At 40.2% G+C, this 25629-nt stretch overlaps 1 protein-coding gene across 1 annotated transcript; it reads left to right on the plus strand.

Annotated features, from left to right (window-relative positions):
* Window positions 1–9: 9 nt before the first annotated feature.
* Window positions 10–23783, plus strand: IL22RA1 (interleukin 22 receptor subunit alpha 1). Its single transcript, XM_012545518.3, has 7 exons — window positions 10–285; window positions 7287–7419; window positions 8537–8721; window positions 9406–9581; window positions 12109–12247; window positions 18450–18571; window positions 20587–23783. Exons 1-7 carry the CDS (start codon window positions 243–245, stop codon window positions 21475–21477), a joined length of 1689 nt encoding a protein of 562 aa, XP_012400972.2. The 5' UTR covers window positions 10–242; the 3' UTR covers window positions 21478–23783.
* The last annotated feature ends 1846 nt before the right edge of the window (window positions 23784–25629 follow it).

The raw sequence follows: 25629 nt of genomic DNA on the forward strand, positions 1-25629 counted from the left end.
GCCCTTTCCTACTTCCCTCCCCCGGTTTCAGAAATGGGGTGGAACTGACTACCTGGGCGCCAAGGTTTCCCCACCCTCCCCAGAACACTCTGACTGTTGAGCAGAGGAAAGGGGCAAAGAAAGAAGAGGAGGATAAAAGACGAAACGAGCAGAGAGGAGAGGAAAGAAGACCTGATGAAAGGAGAAAAGAGAAGTGAAGGAAGAGGAGGAGAGATCCTTTTCCTGACTCTCCTCTTCCAGGAATGAAGTGGTTACTAGCTATCCTAGTCATCAGCATCCTGAAGGGTGAGTTTCCCCATGCTCTTGTCAAATCCTTTCTTTTTCCAGGAGGCTAAAGAATGCTCAGGGGACTGGGGTCAGAGCTTTTCCCCCTCTTCCAACTTTAACAAGGAATTATTATGGGTTCCAGATTTTTTTTTTTTTTTTTTTGATAAAAACACTAGGTTTAGAGTGAGAGGACCTGCATTCAAACACTCGATATTTTCCCTTACCAGCTGTGGGATCTCCCACGGTCACTATCTTCTCTGAACCTCAGTTTCCTTATCTGAAAAAGCAAGGAGGGGAAAAGGAAGAAAAAATGAGGAGATTGAACTAGATGACGGATGATCATTAAAGTCCCTTCCAGTACTAAAGCTATAAAATGACCTTTGCACAGAATCTCTGAACGTCAGAGAGAGAAGAAAGCCTAGCAATATCGTTAGAAGGGGAAGTGGCCCCAAGGGTCTTGCATCCCTTATCAGGGAGATGTTGCTTCAAGCTCTAACCAGTAAAGGGGAGCTGATGGTGAAAGTTTCAGTGGGAGCATTTACACTTTAGAAATTTGTTCTGTTGATTGTTTTGTTGATCGACTGAAAGAATATTAATAATACAGATTAAATATTTATAGTATGTCATACAAATACATGTCAAACTTTATATATTATATTAATATGATGTAAATATGTATCATATAAATATATATTGTAAAGTGTCATGCATATGAATATATACATGATGCTTTACATGTCTATAATATAGACATATAACATTAATATGAAATAAATATATTTCTATAAATATTTATCCTAAAGTGTGCTAAGCATATACATGACATACTTTATATATATAAATATATTCACATAAATATATATTAAGTGTGTTAAGCATATATCTATACATAGGACACTTTATTTATGTTTATATAATATGTAAACGTTTCTATATTAATAGACATATGTATTTACATATATATATATATATATATAAAGTGTGTTAAGCATGTATCTATGCATGGGATACTTTATATATGTCTGTATAATACAGAAATATATATTTACACAAATATATACATATTAAGTGTATTAAGCATGTATCTATGCATGGGACACTTTATTTATTTATATCTATATAATATTAAAACATTTCTATAATACATAGACATATGTATTTATATAAATATATATTAAGTGTGTTAAACATGTATCTATGCATGGGACACAATATATGTCCATATATTATAGAAATATATTTACACATATATAAATATAAATATATATATAAAGTGTGTTAAGCATGCATCTATGCATGGCTCACTTTCCATATGTTTATATCATATAGAAATGTATATTTACATAAATATATATATTAAATGTGTTAAGCATGTATCTATTCATGGAACACTTTATATATGTCTATATAATATGTATTTATGCATGGGACATTTTATATATGTCTATATAATATAAATATATTTACATAAATATATAATTTAAAACGGGTGGAGCATATTTATCACGACACACTATATAAAGTGCCTGTATATATACATATATAAAATAGTTTACATTTAGGTATGTGTGTATACATAAATATATACATTTATACAAACACAAAAATATGATTGTTAGATTAAAAAAAAAAAAACATTTACCAGCACACTCCTGCTTTCAGACTTCCAAAAGGTTTTTTTTTTTATTTTTTTGCTGAGGCAGTTGGGGTTAAGTGACTTGCCCAGGGTCACACAGCCAGGAAGTTAAGTGTCTGAGACCAGATTTGAACTCCTGACTTCGGGGCTGGTGCTCTGTCCATTGCGCCACCCAGCTGCCCCCTAAAAGAGGTTTTAAAAGAAATGAACTGACAAATACGGGAAATGCAGGAGGGGCAAAAGCTTTAGCCTTAGCTCTCTCCTTCTTCCCTAAGGGGGTAGCATCCAGCAAGGGGCGGAGAACTTGGCCCAGATGTACCAAGCATTCTTAGACGCCCCAGTCTTTCTGGTTATCTCATCTCTCTCCCCCTGCTTCCTCATCCCCCCCTGCTTCATCCCCACCCACCTGCAGTAGAAGGGGGCGGGAGGAGGGGCTATGGCTACATTCTGCTGCTCCCTCCACCCCCGGCCCTGCACTTGTCACTTGGAGTTTAAAAAATCATAATAGCACGTACATTTATACCCTTGAATGGTTGCAGACAGCTCCATCTCCACACTCCTGTGTGTGAGTGGGGACTGAAAGTTCTGTTAATTCGTTTGTCGCGAGAGAGATTCGTCCTCTTTGCCCAGGAGAAGAGAAGGCTAAGGGGAAACAATGATCGATCGTTTTAGGGACATAGATGATCCGAGCACAGATTCAAAGTGAGTGATGGTGGCAGCAATATTCTACTTAGAAATTAGGAAGGGCTTAATGAAAGGAAGGTCGGAGGATTTAGAACCCTCTTTGGGAACAATTTAGTTCAATATTTATTAGTTATTATTTATATTATTATTATTTAGTTCAATAGTTCCACTCCCCCATTTTGCATATGTGGAAACTTGAGACCCAGAGATAAAGTGACTTGGCTAAAGTCACATAGTTTTAAATAATAGAGCAGAGATGGAATCTCGGGTTCTGGTCTTTAATCCAGATCCACAGGAAGTCACTAGGCACTTCTGTCGGATTTATATCTCCCTGGAGGTGTTTAAAAGAAAGGCAGAGAATACCAAAATACAAGGATTGGGGGGTGGGGGGGGATATGAGACAGGGGGATGGCCCCAATGACTCTAGAGGACCCCTGCAACTCCAGTTTGGAAAGAAGCAACTCAGTTGAAAATCCACTGAGACCAGTTTCCCAAGAACTCCAACAAGTGCTGACTAGGCCATCAGCTTCAAAGGAACTACTTTTGCCTCCCACTCTGGCTCCTGAGCAGCCTCAGGGAGAGGACTGGGAATCCCCAGTCTGAGGGCTGGGGGGGGGGGGTTGAAAGATTTGGTGGATCTCTGGGAGATCTGGCAGTGGTTAAGCTATGGTGTGGAACGCCCTGGCTTTGGTGGGGTTACTAAACCTGGATGAGTAAGAATCCCAACTCTACAGCTTTAATACCTACCCCTAAGCAAATGTTTTCCCCTCTCTACTCCCCACTTTTCTCATCTATGATCCCAACTTTTCAACTTGCTACTTTTGTGGGTTTGAGCTAATCACTCCATTTCTCTGGGTCTTAGTTTCCCCATTTGTAAAATGAGATTTATAAAGTCTATGTTATAATAACATTAATAATAGCATTTATATAGCACTTGAAGATTCTCAAGGTGCCTTTAAAATATTAGGTCATTTATTCTTACAACAACCCTGGGAGGCAGGTGCTATTAATATCTGCATTTTAAAAATGAGGAAAGTGAGGTTGAGAGAGATTAAGTAAGCTAGTGTCTGAGGCAAGATTCAAACTCAGGTCTTCCCAATGCCAATAATAAGTCCAACACTACTATTTCACTTATTTGGATGATCACTAACGTCCCTTTCACTGTAAATTCTTATACCCTTTTGGAGGGGGTCTTCATCACTGGGCACCTTAACAATTCCTGATTCTGATCCTTTCTGAAGAAGGATGCCCCCACGCTGACCATTGCACTTGGAGCTCTAGAGGGAGATTCAAGGCTGAATTTCAGTGGAGCAAATATTTCAAGATGAAATTTAAGCTTCTGGTGAGCTGGACTGTCCCACTTTGATCTGTGTTTTTGCACTTAGCATAGTGCCAGGAATATAGGAGGCAATGAATAAATATTGATTGATGGATTGGTATACTTAATATATGACATAAAATAATTATAGTCATCTGAGTAAACCTAAAATCATGGAAATCCTCATTTCTTAAAAATCTAGGCTTTCAAGTGCTATATTTTCCAAGCTGGATTTCATAATGTACAACTTGCATTTGGAGAAGTATGGGAAATCCTATTGTTCTGAGAAGCAAATAATAGATTTGGAGAAAATAAAAATGGGGACAAAAAGGAAGTACAGCCTTGTGCTCTGGATCTGATAGGAACTATCCTCAGTTATAGATAAGGAAACAGGCTAAAGGAGATTGATTTGCCCAGTCATACAATTAGTGTTTGAAGCAAAATTTGAACTCAGAGCTTCCTAATTTCAAATATTACACTGCTGCAAATTGAGTAGCCTTAGACAAACCATTTTGCCTCTCAGGATTTCAGTTTCCTTATCTGTTGAATGACCTCTGAGGTCTCTCCCAGTTCTGTGCTTCTATGAAGTTATCACTTGGGAAATGCTTATTGAATGTTTCCATGAATTTCCAGAGAAACGCTAAACCCTACCAGACTGAGGACCCATAGAAGCCCAAGAGAGGAAAGATCTTGGGTTGGAAGCATCCCCCATCCCAAAACAAACCTATTCACTGTACTGACAGTTTGGCTAAACTAACATCAATTCAGAGAGTTGAGATAATCAGTTAAAGAAATAACGGCACAAACAGATGGCCCAATATTAGTTTTGCTCTGAGTTGTAGTGCTACTTTCTCAAACTATTATTCTCCACCTACCCAGAAAACCATCAATCATTGTCTCATTCAGCCTAGCAGAATCCAGTCAGTTCCTTCTCTGGGACATTTCTCAGGCTACAGATCTCCTCACCCTTCCTGCCCATAACATATGGTTCTTTCCCAAACATTCATGGGAAAGGAGGAGGGCATCTGAGCATTCCCAGAACCTGGATACGTGGCCTTTGGCTTTCATTCTCCAAAACTCTCATTTAGCTTCTTCCCATCCCAAAATAGTGGGATTTTAAAAAAGGGACAAAGCCAAGAATTCTCTTCATTAAAGAAGAGTTTCTTCTGCCTCCATTCAGCATTTATGCATTCACTCCCTGAAGACCAGACCACAGAATAGAACTCCCAATCCAATGCATCCCTACCTCTTATCCCTGGCCTCTGCTTAAGATCTTCCCCAATTTTGATCTTCAGTACACATGTTTACTCGCCCCAAGGTGCTCTTCTTTCCCCACAAAGGTGACAGGACTACAGAGCAAAAAACCTAGGAAGGATCTTAATCATTGTCAATAAGTCCTGATTACCTGCTTATACAGTGTCCCTGCCTTCAAGGATATTAGAGGGATACATCTTGGCTGATGAGGAAATACATGGATATATACAAAATAGAGAGTTAGCCTGATGCTCTACCTCTGCAAGTTAACTATATGGTTCTATGCAAGTCTCTTAACCTCTTAACCAGTGCTAGTCAATTCTCTTAAGAATGAAAGTTGCAGAACTCTCTTTTCAGGGCAAAAACATTGGAAATTGAGAGGATGCCCATCAACTGGCGAATGGCTCAATAAACTATGGTGTTTGTTTATGAATGAATATTATTGGGAAATGATGAGCAGGATGCTCTCAGGAAAAATAAATAACTGGAAAATGCTCCATGAACTCAATCTGTGAATGACTTGGCTATTCCCAGTAGTGTAATCATTCAAGACTACTCTGAAGAGCTTATGATAAAAATCCTATTCATACCCAGAGATGGAACTGATTATGTCTGAATACAAATTGAAACATTCCCTCTTTTCTCTCTCTCTTTCTCTCTCTCTGTCTCTGTCTCTCTGTCTCTATCTATCTATCTCTCTGTCTCTCTCTCTCTGTCTCTCTCTTCTCTTGAGGATTTTTATTTTCATACATATTTCATTGTAGGAGATATATTTTTTTCACAGTTTGATTGTTATGTAAATGTTTTGCATAACTTCACAAGTGGTTTCTTTATTGTGGGTGGAGATAAGAGAGAGAACCTAGAACTCAAAAATTTTAAAAACAAATGTAATAAAAATTGTTTTGAATATAACTGGGGGAAAACATTAAACAAATAAAACAGAAAAAAAGAACCAAAAATAAATAAATAAAAGTTGCAGAGAAGGTGCCAACCTCCTCTGATAAAAGTTATCCTCACCTGGATCTACTCTTATCCTAACGAAAATAAGATCAAGAGATAAAATGGGATGGGATGAGAAAGGATGGGATGGGATGGGGTGGGTTAAGGTGGGATGAGATGGATTAAGGGTGAGATGAGTAGGGTGAAGTAAAGGAACTAACAAGTGGAGAATAAAGAAAGGGCTTGATTTTTTTGTTCTAATGTCAAGTCCTTTCTTTATTCTTCACTTGAGTTCTAAAAGGTCCCTTCATTTTAGAGAAGGAGAAAACTTAAGGACAGAGTAATCTGCCCAGGTTCACAGTGATAGAGCCAAACCCCAAATCCGGGCATCTTGGTTGTGCAATCCCACCCCACTTTCAGACACCACCAGCCCCCAAAATAATATTTCTTTCATACTTGGTACTACCTATTTCATAGGACAGTTGTATAGAAATCTTTGTAATCCTTAAAGCTATTGAAATGTGAACTATTATGAGTCTGTCCTCACCACATCCTCTAGAGCACTTCTATTTTTAAAAATCAATAAGAAGAGAGAGGTTAGAGAGGAGGACCCATTTTTCTTTTTGGTCTGATTTTTCTTGCGACACATGACAAATTTGGAAATATGTTTAAAAGAAAGCTATATCAGATTGCTTTTTGTCTTGGGGCGGGGGGAGAGAAGGAAAGGAGGGAAAATTGGAACCCAAAATCTTACAAAAATGAATGTTAAAAACTATTTTTACATGTATTTGGAAAAATGAAATACTATAGGGAGGGAAAAACCTTGAAAAATCAAACAAAAAAGAGAGAGAGGGAACTCTACCAACCTAAAGGCATAGACAAAGTCTATACCAGTCCCACCTTCCAATTCCAAATTCAATGTTCTTTCTCCTAATTTCTATTGTATGTCATTGAGTCAGAGCAAGGCCTTTTTCTTTAATCTCTTCATGATATTGGGCTAATCATGTCCCATCTTCACTCCCTACTTCCCAACTCAAAAGGCTGTGTATGTCCTTTGCCCGAGGGTCACAACGCCCAGGCCGTGTCAGGGCGGTGGGTGATGGCTGTGAGTTGTGGCAATGTTGGCTTTCTGGAGTGGGGGTAGGGGTCTCGGTCTCCTGGTTCACTGGTTTCTGACCTTCCCTCCAGCATACAAGGCAGAGGAGAATTCCAAGTTTCTTCAGAACCTGAGGTTCCACTCGAGCAACTTTGAAAGCATCTTGAAATGGGACAGTATCCAGGGAAGCCCCCCAGACACAGTCTACAATGTGCAATATAAAAGGTACAGCCATTTGCCCTGCTGGCAGCACCTACTGGGAGTCTTTCTGCGGTCAGGAATTATATCTCCCCACTTAGATAGGGGTTCATTAAAGCCAGGAGCTAACTCCCTTCTCAAATTGGGGCTCCTAGAGATCAAGAGTTGTGCCTCTCTTAGAGTAGGGGCTCCTTAAGAGCATCTCCCTCTCCTCTCCCCCATTCCTGCCCAGGTACTTCTTTAGGTGAGCCATCATTTCTCCTTCTTGTAGTTGACCCCTTTGGTTCCAGTACTGGGTTCTGCATGTGGGGCACAGCTGAAGATGGGAAGAAAAGAGTAGGGAGGATAGGGGATTCCAGCTTATGACAGCCCCACATCAAGTTCCTTCTTGGAATTCTCTTATTCATATGCTTTCATTTTAGGTTAATATTATTTTATGTGTTTCAAAGAATAGCTTTGTAAAAAAAAACAAAAACAACTATATTGTGGATAATAATGCCCCATGAATATTCTTTTAAAGAATTGAAATGATTGTCAAGCTAAAGACACTATATTAAGAACTTAAGGAATAATAGAAACAAGTTTAGAATCAGAAAATAATAAAACCATATTATCATTAGAGTGATTATGTTATATTAAAATAACGACATTGAGATAATAAAGGATATTTCCTTTCAAAGAAAGTCACACTTCCAAATGTTGGCGGTATCTGTTCTTACCAGAATTAATCATAGCAACATGATAATGGGGCCAAGATTAAAGTTTAATATAATTTTTTAAAAAAGAAATTTTTACTAGAGAGAAAGACTATCAGGGAGATGGACAAGAATACAACTTCATATACCTGGAGATTCTTATTAGGTATGTGATAGCCTTGAGATGGCTTTCCAACTCTGAATTCTGGGATTCTGATTTGGTTCCATGGTGAAAGTGCTGGACTGGCTTGGTTGGGCAGACCAGGCTAGGCTTGTACAAAGGTAGAATCAGGTATACTTTTGCTCTCCACATTCTCTCCATCTGTCCATCTGCCGTCTCCATCATTTCTTTCCTTCTTTGCTCCCTCATCATCACCCTCACAGGGAGAGGAAATCAGCTCAGAAGTAGAAGGGAATCCCTTTTCCTCCCCTCTTGGTCTACCTTCTAGGTACGGTGACTTAGAATGGAAAACCAAGGACGAGTGTCAGAACACGATCTTAACATCATGCAATCTGACCTATGAGATGAGAGACATTGAGGAGCAGTACTTTGCCAAGGTGACGGCCTTCAGCCAAGGCCATGGAGACATCGTGGAGTGGAGGCAGACAGCAAGGTTCAATGCCTGCCGAGACAGTAAGAACCCTTTCTGTCCAGGTGGCTGGGGGTAGGGTGGGCAGACGGGTTATCTAGGCTACTCTGCACCGTGGATAGCGTCAGACTTTGAGGTAAGCAAGGGGGTCCTTTAGGGACCGATTACTCCAACATGAAGCACCCCAAGGTGATTTCTCCATCTAACCTAAATAACTCCTTGCAGATTTTGGTCATTTTAACTTCTACTTCTCCTGACCTTTAAGTACCCCCCACTCCCATCTCTGGATCATGGATTTAGAGCTGAGAGACATCTTAGAGGCCATTTGGTTCCTCTTCTTCACTTTACAGATGAGGAAACTGAGGTCTGCAAAATTAGTTGCTTTATCATAGGATCACAGACAGAGCAAAAGAGAGGACTTCAAAGATTAACCCTCTTATTTTATATGAAGTCTGGAGTCACACAGCTAGTAAGGGTCACAGACAAGATTTGAATTCCAGTCCTTCTGGGGCCCACTAACCACTGAGCCATACAAGCTTTCGCAGGGTTTTCCTTCTCTGTGTCCCCAACACCTAGCACAGGACTGAGCGGACACCACAGTCGGTACTTATCATGACAGTGGAGCTTCATTGAAGAACTGGATCAATTATCTCTCTCTCTCTCTTTCTCTCTCTCTCTCTCTCTCTCTCTCTCTCTCTCTCTCCCCCCTTTTCTACCATTTGCACCAGCGCTCATTAAGCTACCACTGGTGACCTGCATCCCCAGTGTCCAGTCCATAAAGCTCATTGTGCATCCTTCACCTACTGCTCTCTGGACCAGCGATGGCCACCAGCAAACTATGGAAGAGATATTCCCAGAACTCTTCTATCGCCTTCAGCTGCGCATCAACCAAACGTACCAAATGGTGAGCCACAAGCCCACTCTGTCCCAGAAGAAGCCCCCTCCCTAATTCCCCAGAGAGAAGATATAATGAGGTTCTGACTTAATCGATGATATGTTAGCTCCTTAGAATTATGGCCACCTGGAGCTGCAAGAGACTCCGGAGGATCTTTAACCAGAGTCCAACCTGAGAAGGAATCCCTTCCCCAGCATCCCTGAGAAACCAGTCTCTGCTTGTAGACCTCCAGAAAACAGCCCACTGCCTTCTGAGGTTATTCCACTTGGGCACAACCTGGTTCATAACAGCATGGAGGAAACATCAACCAAATGGGTCTATACCTGGATTCCTTCTATAGATCTTAAGTTCTGTGTTCCTGTGCCCAAGCTCACTGGGAAAAGACTCATAGAATTTTGAAGCTAGAGGGAACCTCAATCCAATCCTAGCATTGGACAGATGAGGAAACAGATCTATGGAGGGCAAGGGGAATTAAGACTTTATTAAATACCTATTTTGTGTCAAACTAAGATCTATGATGGGGGAGGAGAGATAAACATTTATTAAATACCTACTGTGTGTCAAATGGATCTTGAGGGGGAAGGAGAGATAAGTATTTATTAAACACCTACTTTGTGTCCAATTGAGATCTATAGAGGGGGAGGAGAGATAAGCATTTATTAAACACTTACTTTGTGTCAAACAAATCTATAGTGGGGGAGGAGAGATAAACGTTTATTCAATATCTACTGTGTGTCAAACAGATCTTGGAGGGAAGGAGAGATAATCATTTATTAAATACCTACTGTGTGTCAAACAGATCTTGGGGGGAAGGAGAGATAAGCATTTATTAAATACTCCTGTGTGTCAAAGAGATCTTGGTGGGAAAGGAGAGATAAGCATTTATTAAATACCTACTTTGTGTCAAATTGAGATCTATAGAGGGGGAGGAGAGTATTAGTATCAGGCATTGTGCTAAGTGCTTTACAAATATTATCTCATTTATCTCACAACAACCCTGGTAGGTGAGTGCTCTTCTTACCCTCATTTTATAGATGACTAAACTGAAACATAGAGGCAAAGTGACTTGCTCAAGTGACATAATTAGTAAGTGCCTGAGGTTGGATTTGAACTCACTTCTTCTGCTTCCTAATCCAGAGCCACTAAGTGACTTACTAATAATTCCCATGTAGTAAGTGGTAGAGATGGAGCTTGAATCCACCTCCCTGACTCACAGACAAGGCTCTTTCTGCTATTTCTGCCTCTTTGGCACTCATACTCTAGATCTCCCTCAAAACAGACAGTTGAAAGCTGATTCTAGACTTCTTTTGAAGTGAATGTAGGATTAAACAGATTGAGCTCTGGCCTGGCCCTGCAAAGGAGTTGAGAGAATTCTCCCCACTTTCTTCGAAAATGTGGATGACATGGGTGTGGAATGCTACATACACTCCCAGAAATCTCTTTTATTTATTTATTTTGCTAGGGAAAGCTCACCAGTCAGAGGAAGGAGATCTGTTGTGGTTGTTGTAATCCTTTGTTCTCTAAGAGGACCATGACATCAGGGAGGAGATGCCATGACATGGAAGGAAATCTTTATAAAGGAATAGGGTATAAAATACAAAAAGCATCAAGAAAAATAAAAATGGGTTGGGCTCTGCACAATGGTCAGAGTAAGAGTGTCCTAGGACAATAGATTTAAAGCTGAACTATTTTGAGGTTAAGAGCTTTGGCCAAAATCACACAGGTAATGCCCTTCACTTCAGCTTTAATTTCCTTCTCTGTAAAATGGGGATAATAAAACTCTACTGCAGGCAGCAGCTGAGTGGCCCCATAGAGGAAGATTTGAGTTCAAATCCAGGCTGATTTACTATCTAGCTGAGTCACTTTGGGCAAAGCACTTAATCTCTGTTTCTGAGTTTCCCCATTTATAAAATGGAGATAATAATAGCACCCACTTCCCAGGATGGCCATGAGGCTCAAGTAAGAAAGCAAAATGCTTTGTAAATCTTAAAGTGCTATCTAAACGCTAGCTATTATTTTTATTGCTATTGCTATTATTGTTGTTAATCTTTGTCTGTCTGAACTTTCTCATCTGTAAAATGGGAATAATAATAGTACTTACCTCCCAGGATGACCATGAGAATCCAATAAGAAAATAAAGTGCTCTGCAAATCTTAAAGCACTATATAAGTGCTGACTATTCTTGTTATTGCTATTACTAATATTGTTGTTATTGTTTCTCCTCTCTGACACACTCTGTTTGATGATCCCAGCTAAGTTTCATGATCTTGGACTTGCAGACAATTCTTTAGTATTATACTTTAGAGGATAAGTACTAATCTGCACTAATGAAGGGAGTTCCCTCAGTTGGAGTCCCTTATACCACAAAATCTCAAATCCACACTAAAAAAAAACCAAACCACAAAGCAATAATGCAAAAACAACCTCATGGAGATTTTTTTTTTTTATTTTGGGCATATGTATTAAAGCATTGTGTAACCAGTGGTGGGTATCAGTAAGGTGAAATTCTCCCCTTTGGTTTCTATTTGTAATGCAGCACTTTGAAGGGAAGAAAAAAGAGCATGAATTCTTTGGCCTGGCTCCAGACACAGAGTATGAGGGGGTCACCATGATTGTTATCCCCACCCCTTTCAAGGAGAGTGCCCCCTACACATGCCGAGTGAGGACACTCATAGGTAAGTTTTGATGCTGGTGAGTCCAATGGCAAATAACAACTCCAAATTCAAGTTCTATCCCTTCTTTCACCCCATTTGTGCTATCCTTGGGCTATTCTGGGTCTCAGGAAGAGCTTGGGCTATCCTGGGACTCAGGAAGAGCTTGGGCTATCCTGGGACTCAGGAAGACGGGCTATCCTGGGACTCAGGAAGACGTTGGGCTATCCTGGGACTCAGGAAGACCCAGAATCAAGTCTTGCCCATGATATATCATGCCGGACAGGGAATCCACTGGAGGGTTGACCATCTTGACTGATAAGTGGAATTTCCAACTTGGAATCCCAGGGATTGGTAATTTCTCTCTGGAAAGGATCTCTGAGGGGAGCTGTCCAACTCTCATTTTCCAAATCATGAACTCAAGGCCGGTAGAGTTGACATAATTTGCGAAGGATCACATAGTAGTTAGAGTTAGTAGTAGTAGTTAGGTAGAGTGACAGAGATGAGATTTGAACTCAGGTCCTCTGACATCAAATCAGTATATATGGACTATACCACTTTGCATCTCCTACTATTGTGAAATCCCAGGTCTAGACCCCAAAAGAAAAATACAAGGAGTTTTCCAGGATGCTGGGATTAATAAGCATTTATTAAGCACAACAACAAGCAAAATAAAGTAATTTTAAAAAGAAGAGACCACTCAGAACAAGGATCCATTTGGGGGTGCCATGAGGCAGAGGCCCATGCTAAGCTGGCCACTTCCCAAGTGATCCCACAGGGAAATTGGGTGAAAGTTTCATTCTTCTCTCTCTTTCATTGGGTTTTGGGGGGCAGTGGGATGGTCACTAAGAGAAAAGATGGAAAAGTGACCTGATTTCACAGGCCAAGGAAAAGAGTTAGGATCCCAGAACTGGAACTGGGAAAGCTCAGAGACTATCCTGGCCAACTATTTTACAGATGAGGAAACTGAGACTAAACAGCTCCAAAGACTTGGCCAAGGTCACCCAAGTAGTAAGTGCCAGATTTGAATCCAGGGCCCCTGACTTCAGAGTCAGAGTTAATATGAGAGCTGGGAAGGTCTTTCAAACCCAGGATGACAGAGCTGGGAGGGCCCTTAGAATCCAGGATGTCAGAGCTGGGAAGGCCCTTAGAACCCAGGAGGTCAGAGCTAAAGGGGGCTTAGAAAAACAGGTCAGGCTCCCTCAGTTCACAGATAGTTGCCAAGGTAGTATTTTGAAATCTTGTGAGAGAGAAACATGAAAGCATGTTCCCAGTACACTCAGTTCTTCATTATCGGAGAGCTGATTAGCAGATAATTCCCGACAGCTGCTTAATCCCAGGCTTGTGTTCCTCCCTACTCTCCTGCACTTGTTCGAGTTTTCTCCTCCAGTAAGTGGAAGGGGAGGAACATTTGCTTTATGATTAGTGGGCTTGGCACCCATTTGGGAAGGCAAAAGTGTCATTTCTGGATTTGGCATTTCCTGCTCTGTTTAATTACCTGTTTCCTCTCCATTCCTATGGAGAGCACAAGTCCTGGTCTCCCACGGGAGGGGCTGGATACAAGCAGTCCTTGTTCATGGGAGATTTGCTGGGTCTTGGGTACAATGATCTACAGACTACAACAGGAGGAAGACAGGGACTAACGATGGTCCTGTGTGAGCTCACATTCTGGATTGGGCATGTCCTGGCTTTTCAAGTACTTTTATACCCAACAAATTTCTAGAAAAAGGCTCATTAAATCAATTGCCTCTGCTTTCCCTCTTTCCTTTCACTGCTAGTTCAGTTGGCAGAATTGAATTTAATTCAACAAACATTTATTAAGCACCTACTGTGAGTCAGACATTGTGGTGTGCTAGAGGGACAAAGACAAAAGTAGAATGGCCTCTGCCTTCAAGTAGTTTTGATTCTTATTGTTCAGGCATTTTTGACTCTTTGTGACTCCATTTGGGGCTATCTCTTTAGAGCTAATATTGCCTGTCTCACATGAGACACAGGGATCTCTTAGGACTCCCTGAAAAATAGGATTTTTTTTTCCTTCTAAGTACCAGTTAGAAGGATCTGGTCTTAAGAGGCAAAAATGTACAAAGTCTTATTAGCCAAGTACAAAATAGTGCCATGTTATCATGTGATTCCCATCACAGCATTATCAGCACTTAGAACGAGCTCTTCTGAGCCAAGGTCGATGTACAAAGAGGCATAATGGAGTAGAACCTCATCACTTAAACATCCCATCTTGGACAATTCACTTCATCTCAATTTCTTCATTTAATATATTTTGATAGTGGTGTCTGATGAATGAATGAATGAAAAAGCTTTTTTTATTAGCAACATTTATTTTCTCCCTCCCCCTAACTTGTATTTAAGAAGCCCAAAAAATAATCTGCTAACACATAGACATTGTCAAGAAAAACAAATTCCCATACTGAATGTGTCCCACAAGTAGATGACTCTTTTTATATTCTGAGTTCATCCCCTCTCTGTCAAGTGGGAAAACAGTCTTCATCTATCCTCTAAAATTATGGTTAATTTTGCACTCAAAAGAGTTTGTAAGCCTTTCAAAATTGTTCATTTTCACAATGTTGTTGTATAAATTGATCTTTGCATCAGTTATCCAAGTTTTCCCCATGCTTCTCTGAGATGATCTATTTTATCATTTCTTAGACCACCATAGAATTCCACTATGTTTATGTATCACCATGGGTGGGTATTGTCTTAATTTCTAGGTCTTTGCTATCACAAAAAGAAATACTATAAATATTTTTGTACATGTGGCACCTTTAGATTTCTTTGGTAAATATAGCTGGAGCAAAGAAAATGCACAGTTTAATGATTTTGGGGAATAGAATTCCACCAACAATGCATCAGTGTGTCTTTTCCTACAGCCCCACCAGCATTTGTCATTTTTCTTGTCAGCTTTGCCAATCTGGTGGCTGTGAAGTCAATTCTCAGAGTAATTTAATTTGCATTTCTCTAATTATTAGTGATTTGGAGAATTTCTTCATGTGACTATTTACAAGAAATCTATAAGACTGATTCTTTCCTTGAGAACTTTGGCTATTTACCAACTGGGGAGTAACTCATTATAAATTCAAACAATTTTAAAATATATTTTGGAAAGAAATTCATATGGGAGAAACTTGTTATAAAGATTTTCCCCTCTCTGTTAACATTTTTAAAAATATTAGCTACAATGATTTTAAAAAAAAAATATATATATATATATATATAGCCAAAATGCTAGCTTATTTATTTATTTATTTTTAATTTTTTTATTTATTTATAATTTTTTTATTTTTTTATTTTATTTATTTATAATAATATCAACAATGAGATGATTCAGGCCAGTTCCAATGATGTGATAAAGAGAGTCATCTACACCCAGAGAGAGGACTGTGGGAACTGAGTGTGATTCACAACATAGCATTTTCACTCTTTTTGGTTTTGTTCATTTATATTTTGTTTTCTTTCTCGGTTTTTTTCCCTTTTTGATCTGATTTTTCCTGTGCAGCAAAATAATTGTATAAATATGTATGCATATGTTGGATTTAACATATATTTTTACTATTTTTAACACATATTGGATTACTTGCCATCCAGGGGAGAGGGGAGAGGGGAGGGGAAAATTGGAACACAAAGTTTTGCAAGGATCAATATTGAAAAATTATCCATGCATATGTTTTGAAAATAAAAAGTTTTAATTTAAAAAAAACTGGAAAATTTTTTAAGGCATTTATTAAGTGCATACCATGTACAAAGCAATGGACATAGAATAGAAGAGCTGTCTAGGAGATCCCACTCTAACAGTGGGAGACCATCCATATAGGGACTTTCAGCTGAAGGTTAGATGGACTGTTTCTATGGTCCTTAGAGTGCATTGGCAAAGCAAATGATAACTCTCCTTTAACGTCATTTCCATTGATACATGTGTAGGAACAATGGATAGATGCCTCTCCAATTGGTAGCTATACCTTGGTGTAAATTGTACAATCCCAATAGAGTAGAAGCTTCTTGAAGGCAGACTATTTTGGCTTTGCCTTTGTACTCTTCATTCCATCTCCTCCCCCAGCAAGAGAGATGGCGTAAACCCCACCCAAAACCTTCCTTAGCAGAGGGCTTTGAACTTTCTAGTTATCTTTTCATTTTTCCATCAGTCTTTCTACTTGATTTCTTTTCATCTTTCTTTTGTATATTGTCTTTTCTCTAAGAGATTGTAAGCGCCTTGAGGGTAGGAACTGTCTTTCTTCTTTGTATCTCTAGCTGTATCACAGCTGCTAATCAGAGCGCTTAGTACATAGTCGATGCTTAATAAATATTTATTAAATTGAACTGAAGAAAGAGGTGGCTTTGAAACTATCAAGATTTAGCTCTACATTGTGGAAATATGGCCCTTTTCTTCTCACAGCTCTAGGTAGCTCTCTAAGGCCATCTAAATTTCAGAGAGGCTGCAACCTGTATTGGTAAAAGGAACTTCCTCACCTAGAAGTACTCTTGAGTAACAAAACCAAAGGTTGACACCTTTAATATCCCCGATGCTTTTTATATAATAGTCCCTTTTTGAAGTGCATGTTGGATTAAATTGGATTGACCATTTAAGGTTGATATCTAGGTCTCAGATCTGTAGTCTCCATTTTATTCATTCTCCCAACAAGGTGCCACCCACGAGCTCTGTGCAGAACTGGTTCATACTAATCAGACCCCCAAAAGGCTCATTTCTAACTTCATTCTCATTTACATCACTGTGGTCTCTCTCTCTCTCTCTCTCTCTCTCTCTCTCTCTCTCTCTATATATATATATATATAGATATATATATATATATATATATATATATATATATTGTTCTCCTACTTCTACTTTTCCCACCTGGATCTATTTCAGCTTTCTCCTCAGATTTCCCTGAGTCCCTCACATTCATCATTTTTTGTGCAATCACACTTCAGCACAGTCATGGATCACAAGGTATTCAGCTTTTCCACAATCAATGGGCAACCACATAGTTTCCAACGTTTTGCTACCACAAGAAAAAGTGTTGCTATAAATATGTTAGTATATACTGTACGTGACCTTTATTTCTGTCTTTGGAATTCCTGGGGTACCTGCCCAATAGTGGGTCCAAATAGGTCAAAGTGAGAAATCATTAGCCATCCTGCTTATTTTTGTCTTTATGACCTTATATCGTTGACGTATCACGCTTTCTACAATTTTAACTGATCGTATGCTGAATAACTCCTGTTGATGCTGGCAGTTTCCTTCAGGGTCCCAGGAAGGAGTCTCCGAGTTCCCCTGTATATGTATGTAAGCATATATGTGTGTACATGTGCGTGTTTGTATATAAACATAGATGATGTATAATCTCATCAATCAGTCTCATCCTACTGTGCTGCATAATAAGGTATAAACTAATCTCATTCACTGGGGCTGACTTTGGTTTGCTCCAGTTTCAGGTTTCACTTTGGGGAGATTACCATGGAGAGGAGCTGGTCCTTTGTCTGGCAGATTAAGAAACCCCATTTTATCCATTTCTCCAGGAGTGAGGAGACTCAGGCATAAGCATATCAATCGATGGGAGGCATCATGATTGTACACTTGGCTGACAAGTCCCAGATTCTGAATCGCTTTTGTCCCTTGAACTTGTAGCCCTGTATCCACTCATAAGCAGAAAATTTCAGATCTGGAAGGGGTTTCAGAATATAGAATAGCTGAGCTAGAAGGGCCCTTGGGATATATAATGTCAGTGTTAAAAGTAGCCATTTGAATATAAATTGTCAGGGGTGAGAGGAATTTTAGAAAATAAAAAGGTGGGAAGGACCACTGAAACTCAGAATATAAAAACTGTTAGGACTCAGAATGTTAAAGCCACAGAATTGAAAGCACTTACACACACACACACACACACACACACACACACACACACACATACTCTACCCTTATTTCTCGAAGGAAAGAAGGAAGGAAGGAAGGAAGGAAGGAAGGAAGGAAGGAAGAAAGAAAGAAAGAAAGAAAGAAAGAAAGAAAGAAAGAAAGAAAGAAAGAAAGAAAGAAAGAAAGAAGTGAACAAGGGAGGGAGGGAGGGAGGGAGGGAGGGAGGGAGGGAGACAAGGCAAGGTAAGACAAGAGAACAGTAGGGGTTAGAGAAAGAAAAGATGACCTCAGGCATTTATAATCCCCATATGGGAAGGGTCCTTGTACATTGTACTTCCCTGTATCTCTCTTCCTTTCTCCACTCAGATCGGACATGGATGTATTCCTTCTCAGGGGTGTCCCTGTTCACAATGGGCTTCCTCATGGCTGTGCTTTGTTACCTGAGCTACCGATATATCAAGAAGCCTCCTAAGCAACCCAAGTCACTGGTGAGAAAGGCTGTGGCCCTGGGAAATGAGATGGGAGAATGAGGAACGGTATCTCCAAGGGAAGGACCTACAGTTTATAGAAGGACGGGAGGACTCAAGGACGCCTCAGTTCTCCCTGGATTTGGAATATAGAATTTAAAAAACAAACCTAATTTGTCTTCTCAAGTAATCTAGAATCCAAATCCAACAAAGGGGACAAGTTCAGGAATTGTGTGTAGAAGTCAGTGAGGTAGGCAAGAATTGTATTGGGGATTAGAGAATATGGAAGCAGCTCAGAACTGATCAGTCTTTGATCCTTTCAGACAGCTCTCAAACAATGTGGTGTAGTCTGGCTAGTCTTTCTCCACCCCCTAATCCCTCCTACAATTCTCTGCATACACCAATTATCGAGCCAGCGCAGAATAGTGGGAAGGGCCATTTTCCAAGCAAATGCTAATAGAGAATTTTCCAATCGGTAGTTAGCCTTAAGTGCTCGGTTATCCAACCTCAGTGCATCAACTCAAGAGTTTCAGCCCTTTATACTGGGTAACCCAGTGTTGGATCTGGACTCCAAGATCTGATTTCAAATTCCACCTCGAACATTTTCTGGTGGTCCTAGGCAAGAAGGCTTAACTTTTGGCAGCCTTAATTTCCTCATCTGTAAAAAGGGAATAAGAATAGCATTTATTTGCCAGTGTTGCTGTGAGGATCAAATGAAATAATTCTTGTGAAATGCTCCACAGACCTTAAAATATTATCTATTCTAGTTATTATTATTATCATTATTACTAACAGTGAACAGACTAGTTTGACTAGAATAAAGACATGGGAACGAAATTTATATGATTTGATTAGGAAGATAAATGGGAGTCAGATTGTGGAAAGCTTTTAGTCGTAAGTTAAAAATTTGCATTTTTATTCTAGATGCAATGAGAAATTTTTTAAGTTAGAGGCTGAAATGCTCAAATAGTTTTGGGAGGATCAAGTTGACAGATTATGAAGTTTGGGTTAGAGAAGGAGGAGGGGTACCAAAGGGAACCCCATTAAGAGACTAATGAAGTGATGCAGATGAGAGGTGATGAAGGCTAAAATTAAGAGGGAGAGAATATCACAATAGGAAAATTATTTCTCTTTTCTTGATCTCAAAAAATGAGAATAAAAGAATAATTGGTAATGACCAGTATTAAGCAGCAGAGTGTAGGACTGGACCTTTACATAAAGCTTGGAGGTCTACAAGTCTTTTCCTACATTATCTCCGAAGGAGCATGACCTTCTCTAGGTTAGTCTTACTTCCTCTTATTAGAATGTAAATTTTTTGAGGACAGGAGCCATCTTGCTTGTATCACCAACATTTAGGAAAGTGCTTGAGACCTAATAAGGGCTTAATAAATGTTATTTCATTGTTCTAGTGCAGGTTGGGCAGAGAACCTCACAACTTCAAATTCTGAAGTTCTGTACTTCCAGTATAGCTCTGGGGAGTATTGAATTAAGTCATTTCTGTAAAGCGGGTTCTGATAGTTAAAATATTAGAAGAATATTAACTCTTACCATCATTTTTATCATCTTGGGGAGAAGGGGAAAGGGAGGGAGAAATTAGAGAGTGAGAGAGACCCTAAAGAGCTGTGACATATCTTGAAAATCTCCCAACTTCAGGTCAGTTCCCTCCCTTTCCATCCATTGTATCCCAGCATGCCTCAAGGAGCTGTGGATGAGCCCAAGAGCAGGTCAACACTGGGCACCTGGATCAGAGTCAGTGTGATAAAGTGGATAAAACCCTGGATCTGGCATCAGGAAAACCTGGGCTTAAATGCCCCCTCTTCTACTCATTATCTGTGTGAGCCTAGGCAAGTCCCTTCATTTCCTCAAGCCTTAGTTTCCTCCTCTGTAACATGAGGGTAGGGTGGGGCTTCCCTTCCAGCTTTAATCTCTGTCCCTAAGATGCATCCCTGGAGAACCCCAAAGTCTAGACCATATCTTTTTGTGGAATTGATGGCCCTGTCCACTAACTTTGTCCCGATGTTCTTGTTTCCCCACAGGATATCCAGAGAGTGCTGACCTTTCAGCCACTGAGATTCATCCAAGAACATATCTTGATCCCAGTCATTGACTTCAGCAGTTCTGGGGGCCTGGTTCCCCCAACCCAATACTCCCAGGTGAAGATGCCTGGGGCCAGGGAGAACCTAGGAGTTCCACTACCACCTGGCCTGCCTGAGATCACCTACCTTGGACAGAGCGAGATACCGATCCCTGTTCTCCTGGCTCACCAAGCACTTTCCCTACCTTCCTATGCCCCCCAGTCAGTCCCAGAGGTGGGACCCCCTTGTTATGCTCCCCAAGTTACTCCTGACATAGAGCTCCCAAACTATACCCCTCAGGCCCTTCCTTATCCATGGCCCCCATCTTATGGAGCCTGCATGGAAGACTCAGGAGGAGAAATGTCTCCACAGCAAGATTTGGACCTCAGATGCTTCAGTGAGACCACAGGCCAACCTCAGCCCAAGCAGACCTCAGATGGACCTTTGTTGCTAAATTCCCAGTCCAAGGAATTCCAGAAGATTTCCAGAGGAAAAGAGTTCTTCCGTCAGTCCCTAGAACTCCAGAGAGAACAGCCACCCGGCCCAGCTTTGCCCCTGGTTCACCCAAATGGCTCACTGGAGTCAGTAGCTTCAGGATACTTAAGCAATCAAATCTCTTTACTTTCCTCAGTCCAGGTGGAAGACGAACACTTTTCCTTCCCTTCTCCCATGCCTTCCCTTCAATTTCAGCCCAAGGAGCAGATTCAGGGAGCCTGGGGCCTGCTAGATTCTGTAGTGTGTCTCAAGGATGAACTTCCTCCTCTAGGACCTGAGGAGGACTGCCTAGCACATTCTACAGAGCTTGATTTGCTCTTCAGAGATTTGGATCTCACAGTACAGTGGGAACCTTGAAGGAAAGTATGGGGACCAGCCCCCTCCTCATGTTTTGGCAGTCACTGCCCTACGCCCCTATTGAGTTCAGACAGAGCTTCATGCTGATCAGCCTTTTTAGAGATCCTAGGAATCACGGCCCTCACCTTCAAGAAATCCATGTTTATATTAGGGTAAACAGTTTCTGTCCTCAAGGAGCCTGAAGTCAGAAAAAGGAAATACTATTTCTGCCCTCCTAGAATCGTAGTCCTGGGAGGGAAGATAGTCCTGCTTTCGAGACTATCCCCATCTGCCTTTGGGAATCTGCCCTTGGTCTGAAACAGAGGAATATAGTCATTACCCTCATGGGATCTTCAGTCTGAAAGGGGAGACAGCCCCTGCCTATGGGGATCCCTCATCTGAAAGGTGAGACATTTCCTGCCTGCAGGGAGCCTCCAGTCTGAGGAAGGATGCAGGTCCTCCCAGAAGCCCCTGTCTAAGGAGATAGACACAGTGCCCACTTTCAGGGAACCTCCCAGGGATCTCCCTTTTTAAGAGGGCAATATACTAGTGCCTTCAAAAAACCTCCAGAAGAAAGAGATGAAGCTCTTATTGTCAGGGAGCTCTCTATTAGAGAGAAGAGACAGAATTTGCTCTCAGGAGGGTCCCCAGCCTGAAAGAAGGAGATACGTCCTCCCATGGGCCCTAGTTTGAGGAGACAGAGACAGTCCTGACTTGGGGAACTTCATCCCCTTTACAGAAGACCCTGCGGAGAAAGGTGTTTAGGGAAGAAGTTAATAAGATCCTATTTTCTAAAGAAGATGGACTCCACTTCTTAAGCCACTAAGCCCCAGCTTTTCCATTTCAATGACCTTAGCAGCCCCATCTCTAGGACAATTTCGATTCTGCTAATCATGGCCCCTCTCTCATTGACAATCACTTCCTTGCTCCTGGCTGCTGCAAATATACATACCCATTCTGCTGCATTCATTGCCCCTACAGCCTTTTCTAATAATCACTTCTCAGTCACTTGCAATTTAGCTTCTTGCCTACAATCCATCTTTTCACTTGTGCCCACTCTCTAAAATTACCAAATTTCTCTTATTTGCCAATTCCAGTCCTCAACTTTCTAAATGTCTTTGCAAAAACTAGCAACTATTCCCAATACTAGACACATTCTCCTCTCCTCCCCAGGCAAAAATTATCTTGTATTTACTTTCTTTATATTTTGTCCAAATTTATATGTGTACATGTGTTCTCCCCACTCGCAGGCTCCATGTAAGCTTTCTGAGAGCAAGGACTGTTGCATTCTCTATTCCCAGTGCCTAGCACTGTGTCGGGCACATAGTAGGCACTTAAATGCTTATTGGTTTGGTGATTCCATCATGGGTCCAATTTTCATCTTTATGCAAATGGACTCTCATTTTCTATTCTGAAATCCAGGCCAGTAATCCCAGCTGCCTTCTAGACATCTCTACCTAAGTATCCATTCCAGAGATGTCTCACAACAGACATGTTCAAAACAGAAATTGCATTTCCCAACATCATTAACAACCCTCCAAACTTCCCAAATTTTGTCCAGGGTTCCATTCTTTAGGGGTAGCTAGGTGGCCCAGTGAATAGAGTACCAGGCCTGGATACAGGAAGATCTGAATTCAAATCCAACTTCAGACACTAGCTATGTGACCCTACCCAAGTAAGTCACTTTATAACCCTTTTTTGCCTCGGTTTCCTTATCTGAAAAATGAGCTGGAGAAGGAAATGGCCAACCAGTCTAGTATGTCTGCCAAGAAAACCTCAAATGAGGTCAAGAAGAATTGGACATAGTTGAAAATAACTAAACAACTACAATAATTTTTCCAATCATTTTAATTCACAATCCTGGAGTATCATTGTTCTTTCTTTCCCTCCTCCTTCCTACCGCTACTGAATAGGGCAAGTCACCTATAAAATAAAAATAATAGACTAGATGACAAGTAGAAGGGGTTCCTTCCAGTCTTAAATCTGATGATTTCTTCTACTTGTTAATGACATCTTCTTAAAATTAATTTATATCACTTCCTATATATTTTATACTTACTTATTTAAGTTTACGTTGTTTTTGTACCCTACCCCCAGTAGAATATAAACTTCTTGAGGGCAGGTTTGTTTTTTTAATCTTAGTATCTCTAGCATCTAGAACAATACCAGACTTTTTTGTAGGTTCCTAATAAATTCTTGCAAAAAAAAATTAAGGTTCTTTTGTTGGCATGCTTTTATCCTCATTGAGGAAAGCTAGAGTATGATCTGAGTCAGAAACACTTATCTTTCTGAATTCAAATCCAGTATCAGGCTTTAAAGCTGTGTGATTTTGGCTGAGTCATCTAACTTTGTCTCAATTTCCTTATCCTTAAAATGAGCTGGAGAAGGAAATGGCAAAACACTCCAGTATCTTTACCAAGAAAACCCCAAATAGAGTCATGAAGAGTTGGACATGACTGAAACAATTCAACAACAAAAGGGACAATAACAATACCTGTTTTGTAGGGTTATTGTAAAGATCAAATGAGATAATATATGTAAAACACTTTGCAAATCTTAAAGCACTATACAAATGCTAATAGCTATTGAGATGAATGCCAGAGTTGGGACTAGAATTATAGAATTAAAATATTTTAGTGATGAAAGAGACTTTGATAGGAGGGGCCAAGGATAATTCTGTGGCTTGGGATCTGGAAGTAGGTTGGGGGAGACTTGGCAAAAGTCCAATTTTAGCTTACACCCTTTATCTCACAGAGGAAGAAATGAAGGTCCAGAAAGAAAGCTAAAACTCAGGCCTCTTACTTTTTGCCTTTTCCTACTCCTCTCAATGAAGCATGGAGATTGCAAAGAAGGGAAATCATGGAGGAGTTAAGTATGAAAATGCTAGAGCTGCTGCTCACCTCCTTCCCTTTAAACAGCCTCACTAAATCCTTTCTAAATGTTGAAAAAGAGGATCAGACTCTCAGGACTGTGAAACCAGGTCAGTTTCCTTTTCCAAGGGACACAAGATAAGCTTCTCGCTACCAAGAAAAGCTGCTCACTACCAAGAAAAGCTTCCTTTTATTCCCTCCCTCTGCTGCTGATGCACCTGTTGGTATCCTTATCAGCTTCTCATTAATATTTAACCATTATTTGGGGTCATTTGGTACCATTTTTTTTAACACTCAAGTGACAAATGGAAAGATTTCCCATGTATCCAGGTCTTTTCTTTAAGGTAGAACTGCTCGATTATCCCCTAAAACTTCTGAGAGTAAATCAAGTCTGCTATTTAAGGATATTATTAGAAAAGAGACAGACACATGGGCTTTTGATCACTGAGGGCTCTTCCAATTCTAAGGCCTTTTGAAATTTTGAAATCAGAGTGTATTAGAATATTAGATCATAGGTTATTAGACTGAGAAAGAATCTTAGAAGATCACACCTTAGAACAAACAGTGTCGGAGTCAAGAAAAGTCTTAGAGCATGGAATGTCATAACTGGGAGGGTTGTTAAACACAAAATGTCAGAGCTAGAAGGAACCTTAGAACTTAGAATGATAGTATTGGAAACGATCTTAGTTGTAAGGAATTTTAGAACCCAGAATATTAGACTGGGAGGAATCTCAGAACAGAATATCAGAACTGGAAGGGCTCTGAGAACATAGAATATCAAAGTTGGAAAGATTCTTAGAACCCAGAATATCACAGCTAGAAAGAATCTTAGAACAGAGAAAATCAAAGCTGGAAGGAGTCTTGGAACACAGAATATCAGAGAACACAGAATATCAGAGAATATCAAAGAAACTTTAGGATACAAACTGTCAGAGCTAAAAGGAACCTTAAGAACATAAAATTTCGGAGCTGGACTGGTCCTTGGAATATGGAATGTTAGACCTGGAAGGGTCATAGAACCTAGAATGTTAGAAATAGAAAAGGTCTTGGAAACCATAATACTAGATCTAGAAGGAAAGTTACAACTTAGAATAATAGAATTGGAAGTTTGGCAGTGTTTAGAGAACCTTAGAAATTATGAAGTTCAGTCTTCCATTTGAGAGAGAGAATAACTAAATCCCAAACTGGTGAAAGCAACTTGCTTAAGGTCAGAATGTAATTTAGTTTATCTCTTTTGATTTTGTTGTTTGTCCTTCCTTCTCAAAAACGACCATGACCTTGTTCCATGCCAAAGAAACCTGCA

Source organism: Sarcophilus harrisii, chromosome 3 (genome assembly GCF_902635505.1).
Source record: "Sarcophilus harrisii chromosome 3, mSarHar1.11, whole genome shotgun sequence".
Taxonomy (NCBI): domain Eukaryota; kingdom Metazoa; phylum Chordata; class Mammalia; order Dasyuromorphia; family Dasyuridae; genus Sarcophilus; species Sarcophilus harrisii.

Excerpts from the sequence above, each read along its gene's own strand:
- IL22RA1 (XM_012545518.3), top strand. The coding sequence starts at position 243 with ATGAAGTGGTTACTAGCTATCCTAGTCATCAGCATCCTGAAGG. Across the intron at positions 8,722-9,405 it reads GTTCAATGCCTGCCGAGACA|CGCTCATTAAGCTACCACTG; the intron begins GTAAGAACCCTT and ends CATTTGCACCAG. Across the intron at positions 9,582-12,108 it reads TCAACCAAACGTACCAAATG|CACTTTGAAGGGAAGAAAAA; the intron begins GTGAGCCACAAG and ends TTTGTAATGCAG.